Below are 11,019 nucleotides of genomic sequence, written 5' to 3'. Positions count from 1 at the left end.
GGGAGTTCAACAGATCTGACAAAAGAATCACCAATTATGAGTATATCGGGTTGCCTGTCCTTGCAGCCCCCCTTGTAGACTGAGAGATTAGAGGACAGAGGATTGCCGGTAGTCAGGGCAGCCTGAGGGACATCATTGTTAATTAAATGATTTCCACCTGTAGCGCCGCTGGAGGTGACGTCACTACTAGCCACAGCAGCGTTCAGTGCTCCTTTGTGCAGGTGAGATGATGGCTGGAATTCAGCAAGAAGGCACTCAGAGTTGGACACAGCGGGGGGAGAGAGGTATCGCCGACGTTTTCCAAGGGAAACAGGTGTCATAGGGGATTTCCAGCGTTTTCTCGTCGCCTTGGAGCGACCCGGGACAGGCTGCTCCGGTGTAGTAGGCGAGCTAGTGGCTGCTAGCTCAGTTAGCTCCTCAAGTGGAGCAAAGTAATTGGACACGGGGAGGGGATCTTCATCCCCGTCTGGTGAGAACAAAGGGAGAGAAACTCTTCTCCCCTTCTTCACGACAGAAGCCCATGAGAAGGAATGGACAGCTGATGCGCCGGGAGCGCTGCCCTTTGCCGGGCTCTCGGAGCTGGAAGGTGCATCTCGTTGTAGCACGGCCAACTGGGAGAGGAGGAGGGATTGCCGCTGGAGGACGTTGTCCAAGAGGTTCTCAATGGAGTGGACTTCGGACCTCAGGCTGGACAGCTCGGAATCCGTTTGGGTGAGTGGAGGCATGCTGGGATGTCTGGTTGTCTGAAGAACCGGACCACCGGGACCGACAGACAGACGGCCTCAGGAAGCCGTCGGGCGACGTTGACTCCAACGTGGGGTGAATTGTTTGCTGATCAGCAAACAAATCACTTGAAATGTTTGCTTATCGGCGTCCTCCTGATTAGTTTCACCAAACAGTCCGGTTGCAGAACACTAACAACATTTTACTGTTGAAAAGCTGGCATAAAGTAGACTGAGGTGACAAAGTGAGACTGGAGCTGCTGTCACTGCAAACCTGTCAATACAGGCACAATATACAGTATATATCTATGGTCTGGTCTAGACATAACAATACACTTTACACACAGAGTTCTGTAAGAACATCAGGCTGATAAGGACTGTGTTGTTTTAAGTCTGGATTATGTTCAAGATAAGGAGTCAACTTGTATAAAAACACCTCCTTCTGACCAATCACAGCTCAGTGCGGTGATCATATGATAATATTACACAGATATGAAGAAGTTACCATCATAATCCAGACTAAAAACAACACAGTCCTTATTATCAGGCTGCTCCAATAAGTCTCTTAAGACTCTCCAGTTGATCCAGAATGCTCCAGCACGTGTACTGACAAGAACTAGAAAAAGAGATTATATTACTCCTGACCCGTTTATAACATGTCCCGGAGGACAGCTTTGGGACCACAACACCAACCCAACCAACCCAGACCACAAGCAAAAGAAAACTAGATCACATATTGAAAAAGAAAACATGATTGCATATTGGAAGGAAACAACTAAAACACAGAGTAAATTAAAATGAGACTTCACATTAGCAAATCATCTGACCAAAAACTCCAAAAAAGCTGAGACTATGTAGGGACTCAGTGAGCACAGCCTGGCTGTAGAGAAGGGTCGGCAGAGACAAAGCTGGCTGCCAGAGGAGGAGAGACTGCTGGACAAGAAGTAGTCAGAGCCAAGCGGCAACCTCCGGTGCTGAGAAATGAAGCCAACTTGGAAGTTCCTCAAATGACCACTTGAGGCTCTAAAAGGGAGTCAACCCCCTCAGACCTCCATGTTCAAACGGCCCACTTTACAGCACAAAGGTGTACGCTTTTGTTTGGTCTGTTCTGTTCATGACAACAGTTTATAGAACTCACCTGTTTAATGATATCAAGGCATAAAGTTTGGCGTGATTGAGGGCGTGGCCTCTATGAGTGACAGGTGGGTGTGGCTAGCTGCTAGCTGTCCGCTCTGCTGCGTCACCCGGCCCGCCTCACCTTTTTGCCCATTTTATAATTAGCTTTGAGTTTCTATATTCACAGCATTAATATATCATCAACTATTGTCTATGTAAAGATATAGAGGAGTAATGTCTACCTGAGCAGAGAAAGAAGTTTCTCCCTCTGTGTGTGTGTGATGTAATCAGAGCTTCTCTGGTCTTTTAGTGCATGCGAGCGTGCCCCACTGGCTCGCTAACAGCCGCTGCTCCGCACTGCTCTCATAAGATGGGTGATCAGGTCTGGCTCCAGCCAACACCAGCGATGGGTGATCAGGTCTGGCTTCAGTCATTAATCCAGTTCATCCTAAAGGTGTAGGATGGGGTTGAGATCGGGGCCCTGTGCAAGACAGTCAAGTTGTTCCACACCAAACTGTGCTAAATCATTTCTTTCTGGACCTGTTTTTTTTGCACAGCAGCCTTGATATGTTGAAACAGGAGAAGATCTTTAACAAGCTGGAAACACACTATTGCCTAAAATATCATTTCAAGCTTTCCTTCCTGGAACTAAGGGACCTGACCCGAACCAGACACTTGAGTATGTGGACAATGAGGTCCATATAAAATACATAGTGTCTGTGGTATGTCAGTAAACTGTACAGCAGCTAATCTTATTCAGATGTCAGCTAGCCATTGAATGTCAAACAAAGACACACCTCACACAGCCCCATCACATTTTCCAAGTTTAATAGTTAAAGAATGAAAAAACACCGAAATGTTTTTGTCGTCACATACAGACCATGGTTTGGCACAAAATCCCCCACAATCCATTCCAATAAGCAAAGTCCCAGAGGCACTTTCATCATGAGCAGGCCAACTGTGAGCCAGTGAGCCGGTGAAGACACGGCGGATTCTGGAGGTCACAAACATCCATACAGACCATCTCAGCCTCCCACAAAGCTCTACTAAAGCCAGGAAGAGCAACTGAAAGCAGAACGGAGGACGTCTGTCCTGATCTAGGTGAGTGTCTCGAGTGCAGGGGGGGGTCAGTCTGGAGATTCAGCTGAGATGATCAGTCCTGACTCTCCTCTGTGGAACTCAGCATGGACAGTCCACAATCATGTTTTATTGTTTTCTTTTATTTAGACAAACCCAAATAAAAGGCACATAAAACATTGCGCATATGTTTACAGAATTATTCTCAATGGACATACATTTTAAAAAAAAATGTAGGAATGTTTTACCTTTCTGCTAATCAGAAAGCCTAGCCTTCGTATATACAAAAATTACCATTGTTAATGTTCTAATACAAAAAGATTTATAAAAGGTTATTTTTTTTCTTGCATGTGTCTGTCATAACTAACATCCTCTGAACTAAATGGTTTGTACAAAGATATACATTCATTTGCCTTCACATCTGCCAAATTCATCATACAAACTTCACAGAAAATAAAAAATTAAAATAATCTTCCAAATCATTATTTGGCCAAGTAATGTTTTTCACATTAGTTTGGAGTCAAATTAAAAAAAGATTAAACCACATGGTTAAATGTCATTGATACATTTACATGACCTTGACCCAAGTAAAGATCTCAATTCATGTTTCAAGGATGTTCCTGAAGTAGAGTAACTTCACAATCATTAGGTTTCAAAAATAAAAAGGAGAATCACAACATAGTTTGGTGTCCAGACCTGCGGGGCCCTGTGGGGGGGCCCTCCAAACCGATGGAGGCTTCACTCACACAGCACATCTAGAGGAGGAAGCATCGACGTGTGGAGAAGTCTTGTAAAGTATTTCAGGCACACTCGTTTACGGCCACTGGAGAAGGACAAATGACGCCACACACTTCCTTTCATCCTCATTTTTTTAGTGTTTTGTTTTCATTAAAAAAATCTCTATTCTTCTAATAATGGTTGTTGAACTCAAACCTACACCGGCCAAGCTCAGTCATCCACATGCAACATTGTAAAAAAAATATAAAATAAAGATGGGAAATGAGTCAAAATCCAAGATCATAATGCCATTCCACATTAGAGCATTTCCCTTGGTGGACAGTGTTGGCATGCACACAATGAAATGAAGGGGCCAAACATCAGGGATGTGGTCAGGTGAACTGTAAAACTAACACCAATCATGGTCTCATTCCACCCAACTGAAATGCCCCTCTACGTACCACTCGTCTGTAGTGTGCACATCCTACAGTTTACAGCAAGTGCTTCAGAGTTCCTGCACTGAAAAAGCCCCTCAACTACAAACTAAGTCACTTGTGTTCCTCTAGAGTCTAGACCCGCTCCACCAGGGAACTGTGGGACATTATGTGAGCCTGGAGCAGAAACTGTGGAGGCTGAGATCACAAAAGAGTCGGAACATGTTCGCTGCTTTGTTCAGCACGTCTCCGACCTATCCAGTGGGATTCTGGACATTGTGCTTTCTAGTTGAACAAGTCTCATCACATCATAGATCTTACAGGGATACTCTAGGTGGAGCTTTCGGAAGATCAGCTTCATTTTCCTTTTTTCTCCCCGTCCTTCATTAACAGAACATGTGGTTCTGGGCTGTTTACAACATGGTTATCCCACTCTGTTGTTACATGTTAACACGCTTACAATTAAAGCTTCAGCACGCTTCTAATGAAGTGTTTTATCAAGTCGTATAAGAGCATCTGAAAGCTCCTTTCTGATGTCAGAAGTCGTGTCGATTCATGACATCGAGACTCCAAAGACATACAGAAGACGGAGTTCTTTGAGAAAGACACACGGTCGATTAATGTATAACCTTCTATAATCTTCTTTGTTAGAAGTATACTGAGGCATTTGCTCTCAGTGACCCAAAAAGCAGAGATGGCTGTTGAGCTCTGGCTCTGCATACGGTGACAACCCTAACACACCGAGGGTTGAAGTTAGATGGTCCATTCTACCGATGCTGCATTCAAGACCGTCTCAGGCCGCTGAGGTTGGACTTTGAACAATCAGCAATAGTCAAAGTATTTGGTCCTCTGACCTTCATCTGCTCCGGCATCACGGAGTCTATCTTCAGGAGCCTACTGTCAGCTGAATGCACAAATAATCCATGTACTTATTAGCTGTCATACTATGACAGAACTGATGGTTTCTGCAATGGCCCGACACGTCCAACATCTCCCACATTCATATAGTAGGTGCTGCCCACCCCCCCGTTTAAATGAGGTTTGTGTTCAGATCCAATCACTGACTACGTTTACATGAAATATAACAGGTTTTACCCTTATTCAGAAAAAGACTTAATTCCTTCTAGCTACATGGCTAATGAAAATGAATATTCCAATAATATACAGTACCTACATATAAGCAGCCGTGCATACTCTGATTAACGGAACCGCTGGTGGACTTTTTGGACCGTACAAACACCTCTTTCATTCCTTCAACCACCTTCTTGAAAAGGTGGATGTTGTGATATCCTGTTAATATCCAAGTCTTTGATCAGGTTTAAAAGTAGGTGTGTTTCTCCTTCTTTTCTTTTAGCCATGCAACTCTAGTTGGTTTGTGTTTGACGCACAGAGCTCAGTGTAAACTGGAAGAGGCCGTGTGTCACAATCACACCCTGACTGAGACTCATGTTGTGGTATACAAGTCCAAAGAGTGCTCCTTTAAACCACCATAATATCAGCATATCCCATGTGCGTCTATCGGTACACGCTCCATTCAGAGTAAGCCTAATTCAGAATATGCTGTTTACATGACCCGCATCATATTAGGAGTACTGTCATATTTAGATTAATAGTGGAATATTAGTGTGCATGTAAACATAGTCAGTGTTCACCTCCGGGGTTGCCACTTCAAAACGTTCATCGTTTCAATCTTGAAGATGCTCAAACCATAAACAGCCATTCTCAGTGATGACGTCACATGGAAAGCACGTATCAATGTGCTTCTCTCACATCGGGCTCTGTCAGCTACACTTGAGCTTTGAGCGGGAAATAAAGCCTCCTTTGTGATCACAGCCTCAATTTCCCAGTAAAGATGAACTGCCAGCAAAACAATAAATAAAATAACACTGGACTATGCAAATGAGCTCTACAGAGCAAATCCAGCTTTAACAGGACATGGCTGGGGTTTCATATAATAATATCTAATAACTGATCATGTTCCTGGACAAACTAGAAGCAAGGAGTTTACCCTGCCGACAGGTGGATCTGTGGAGCTACAGCCTGATATGGTTACCACTGGGCCAAACGAGAGCCACGCTGGGTGACATGGTCCTCCAACATGAGCCCTGTTTATTCTCCACCAGAGTTAGACTGTGAGGGGGAGCACCATGTGTGTCAGATGACATGCACAATGTGAGGGGAATAAACTACACTCAGTATTGATGTCAATGAAAGAGCATGGTAACCAGTTCAGTGGTAGGACTCCTTATTGTGTTTGATTGGAGGCTCCACAGATGACACTAGTTAGCAGGGTCAACGGGACACCAGCCTTATCGTTTAATCAGTCTCTGTCCTCGGATGGACAGCCACATCGGTGCTGATATAGTTGTTGCATTACTAGCCTACGGGGAGTAGAGGGACGCTCCCTCTGCCACAGGTTAAAGGCAATAAAATAGTGTTTGATATTTACAGAGATGACCAGTGTGTGAATTGCTGAACTTGGTTTTAAAAGACTCTTGTCAGTAACCTTCCTGAGTTGGACTGACAGCGATGGGATCCTATTCCTGCTAAAGTAATCTCTAACTAACTGAACATAGCACTAGTTCACTGTGGGAGTCTCTCTACACTTAGTGTCCTCAGTAATCAACACTTTGAATGATTTGACCTTTGATAATACTCATCATAGGGGACATGCTGTCAGTACCAGACATCGACCTTCACCCGTCACATCCTGATAGAAATACAAACAAAAAGGACCAAACAGATGTCACAGATAAACTTGTGTAGAGTATCCAGCAGTGACAACTGACTGGTTTCCAGCAATGTTAAAACACAGAGGGGGGGGGGGGGGGGGCATCAGCAAAATCCACAATATCACTCACCCTCTCTCACACAATGGAAGCTTGTTTTTTTTGTCAAACTTTAAAAATACATAAACTATCAAATACTGATAAGTCCACTAAAGTAACAGAAACAAACAGGAAACAAAATGAGCCTTAACAGGAAGCATTAAAGAACAACTCCAGCAATACACCTCAGTTTAGGGAGCTGTTAAACAAAGCCTCAAGGTACAGGAAGGATCCCCTATCACCATGTTCCAGGTCAGAGGCCAGTTGAAACCAGACCGACACGGTCCGTCAGCGGCTGGATAGCAATGAGAGAAGAACTGTGGAAAAGGGTTTTCCTCTCCACAGCATATGTATTAATGAGCTGGCTCAGCCTCGACCATCCGTCATCCTCAAACTAACTCCCCACATCTGAAAAGAGATAAATAAAAACTAACTCTCTGTCCAAGACTACGTAGCAGCTGATAGTGGAATAACTGCCCAATAAGTGGAAGAAAATACTCTTTTGGTTTGAAAGTGTAATGAAACTTGTTCAAGTGATGACCTGCCAGTAATGCAAACATTATGGAATATTAAAAAAAAGGAGAATTATTATTGCAATAATAGAATGTGTATTGTTGGCTTTTAATGAGAAGAGTCAGGCAGACAGGGGTCCCACAGCCCCTCCTGAGGCCACCGTTCATCACTGTGGGATTCAGAGAGCAGAATTTAGTGTCCGATGATGGTCCAAATGCCCGTAGCTTTTAAAATATAGCATTTAGGGGGAGACGCTATACTTGGAAAATCTTTGGCATAAAATGTTAATTATTTACACAGAATATCTGCACAAAATGTCACCCTTCAAACATCCCCCCCCCCTGCATCATGGGGGTCACCACAGCATGTGAAGGAAGTTCTCCCCGGTGTTCTGAGGCCTGTCACATCGTCGAGGTTAATCAGGATTATCTGAGCAGGAAAGTTCATTCCTCACCTTGGAGATAGTAGTCTGACAAATAATCTGGACTTCCAGGGCTTTCAACTATATATCGCCGTCTTCATCAGCAGATGGAGATCGGAGGCCACTCACATCTGGCACTAAAGACCACCTCTGAGCAAACCCCCCCCCCCCATAAGATCACCGGTTATCACGACCACACAATGACAGCTCTACAACAACTGACGTACACTGACATGTGGTTGATAGCTAGGAGACAAATTAATAAGTGACATTAAGTTTCTGTCAAAGCAGTTTATCTGCTCGTATCTGAGACAGACATGGCCCTCAGAAACCCAACTGTATGACAACAGTCTAGCTATACGGTGGAGAACACCACAGATATGATGAGATAGATAGACATCTATATCTAGATATCTATATCTAGATCTAGATATAGATATCTAGATCTAGATATCTATATCTAGATCTAGATATATATCTAGATATAGATATCTAGATATAGATATCTAGATATATATCTATATCTAGATATATATCTATAGATATCTATATCTATCTATAGATATATCTATCTATAGATAGATATATCTATAGATATAGATATAGATAGATATAAATACTGATAAGTATATAGATAGATATCTATATCTATCTATAGATAGATATCTATCTATAGATAGATATATATAAATACTGATAAGTATATATTTATATATCTATATAGATATATTAACTTGATATCTGTCACTGAGCTATCTCTCTGTGTTACTGGATGAGGCCAGTGTGGACAACGTTGCTAATCAATGAGCAGGACTGCTTCATGGTGATATGGGATTTATAGATTTTTTTGCATCAATGTGATGAAGTACCTTAATTAGTCAGGACATGAACTCACTGGGTTAGCCAAGAACACAAACTCCCATCTGGTATCAATAAAACGTCTCTATTAAAGTTCTAGAAATGTCCTATATCACAATATCTAAAATAAGAATAAAAATAACCTCCTGCAAGTAACAATCCTCAGTTACTATCCATGTGGTTGAATGACAGTAATCACCTTTTCAGGTTTAACACACCATCAAGCCATCCAGAGGGTCACGTTACTAAGCTGTGACCGACTCGTCCATTATTAGGCAGTTAAAACATTACCGGCTCTGACGAAGACTAAAAACAGTTCTACCACGGAGGGGAGGAAGGCAGAACTTGGGATAGAAAAGGCATGCTATCCATGGGCCTCATGGCGATGTTGAGTGGCCCCGTGATATTCATGGGCATGGGAGTGGTGATGGCCACCGGGTGGGCGATATTCATGTGAGCCGTAGTAGGGATGTTGATGGAGGCCAGGTTCACGGGGCCGGTGATGGTGACGGGGTGCTGCAGGTTCACCGGTGACGTGATGTTGACCGTGCTGGTGGCGATGTTCATCTGAGCCGCGATGGTGACGGGATTGCTGCCGATGCGGTTCACTGCCGAGGTGATGGCCGTCGAGTTTGTGACCGGCGTCGTAGTGGCCGAGTTGTTGTGCACGTTGTTGGCATCTGTTTGAGAAAAAGACAGATAGGAGAACATTTAGGGCTGGTCAACCTACTAGAAATATACTACCCCTCCAAAACAGGGAAGTCAACAGCCCTCTCAGCTCCTTGGCTGTTTAGCTGGGTCACTGAAAACGTCAATACATCATTAATGCATTATGTCAACTGTGGGAATATTGTTGAAGAAACCTACCTTTGTGGGAGTAGTCAATTAGGACTTGGAAGGAGTTATTTAAAATCTCTCCTACCGTCAACTCACCTGAGGGGTAAATTCAAAAAGCAGGATCAATAGACTAACCAGCTAACTGTCCATCACTTTAAACAGTAACACATTATGAAGGACATCTAGAGCTCTGTGTATGCCTACGGCTGGACGCACACTACGCTGCAGGACTTCAGGGCCGGCACATCACGGGGTCATTATGGACCCGTCTCCCCCACGCTAGGGAGGAGAGGTGGCTGGCTCATTTCTGACCCTAGCTCAACTGGGATAGCCCCATTATTGTTCTTCTGATAGGGAGATCTGAAGAGTGGGTGGATGAACAAGCTCATTTATCAATCTGGTCAAAGTCAGGACAGAAATGACAGTTAATGCAAGATGACCTCTGATGAGAGGTCAGGTAGTGTGCATCTAGCTGACGTGTTAGGGTCCAGTTTGTGGTTCATTTGAAATCATCTACTGATCCTGCTTCATGAAATTTTACCTTACATTAGCAAAACACTATCTTCAAAAGAGACGAACCGTAATTACAACAGTGGTCAGAGAAAAGAAATGCGTCTGGACTCGAGTGACATGGTGCGTGAAGAAAAACTGGCCGCTTATGTTTTGACAATTCAGTGTTTAGGGGTTTCTGCTACGAGCTACTGGATTACCTTTTCGTGGCCCTGAGTGGTTCCACTGCCAGTCACTTATGCCTATTCAGAAATACAGACACATATGGGGTTACAAGAGCACAGGGCAGCAGTGGCAGCATCTGGGAGTCAGCTTCAACAGTTGGCATGGTTAACTTGTGTGAATGGGCTGTTAAATATTCAACATTGTATCATGGGCTTCACGGTTTTCTAGAGGGTCAGGACATGCTTCTGTTCTGTGATAGCTATCACTGAAACCACAGTCACAATACCAAGCAGATATCCATAGCACTTTCAAGGGCATCTGGAACATACACGTCACAGATTAGTAAAGAAAGTTAGATTTAACTCTTTAATGCAGCAGCAGTCATGAAGAACTTCTAATGGACAAACGCCTTGTTTCAGTATAAAGCTGTGCATCATTTCACATGTGGAGGGATCTTTAGTCACTTCAGAGGGATGTTGGAGAACACAGCAAACAACAAGAGCACGTACAAACATTAACCATAATGTTGTTCAGGACATCTAATGAAAGGCTACGCAAATTATTTAGTATTGCACATGCATAAAGTTGGGAATACACACTAGACAGATCAAAAAGCTATAGAGATATCTGACTTGTTGTCCTTAGTATGGGTCAAGATCCAAAACTGCTGGATCATACAATTCCTATAGGTCAACTTAATGTCTTTAACACTTTAACACCTTTCCAAAGCCATTCCCGCACTTTGTACCGCCTGCAGGCCCCTGGTGACAACCAGCTGTTCACAGACTCCACCTGACTGACTAAGCCCTCGTGTATTAGGA

General features: G+C 43.5%; 1 protein-coding gene across 2 annotated transcripts in view; it reads right to left on the bottom strand.

Annotated features, from left to right (window-relative positions):
* Positions 1-7,494: 7,494 nt before the first annotated feature.
* Positions 7,495-11,019, bottom strand: part of LOC141770704 (vascular endothelial zinc finger 1-like) — a 36,835-nt gene continuing 33,310 nt past the window's right edge. The window contains exons 5-8 of one of the 2 annotated variants that reach the window (XM_074640552.1): positions 10,234-10,275; positions 9,554-9,619; positions 8,523-9,366; positions 7,495-8,416 (exon numbers count right to left, since the gene is read on the bottom strand). In XM_074640552.1, coding sequence (XP_074496653.1) covers positions 9,005-9,366; positions 9,554-9,619; positions 10,234-10,275 — 470 coding nt within the window. In that variant the 3' untranslated portion in view covers positions 7,495-8,416; positions 8,523-9,004. The remainder of the gene's footprint in view (positions 8,417-8,522; positions 9,367-9,553; positions 9,620-10,233; positions 10,276-11,019) is intronic. The other variant, XM_074640553.1, reaches the window with a different exon arrangement.

This window comes from Sebastes fasciatus, chromosome 7 (genome assembly GCF_043250625.1).
Source record: "Sebastes fasciatus isolate fSebFas1 chromosome 7, fSebFas1.pri, whole genome shotgun sequence".
Lineage (NCBI taxonomy): Eukaryota > Metazoa > Chordata > Actinopteri > Perciformes > Sebastidae > Sebastes > Sebastes fasciatus.
Note: the sequence above shows the minus strand (reverse complement) of the source record. Positions and strands in the feature narration are given on the sequence as shown.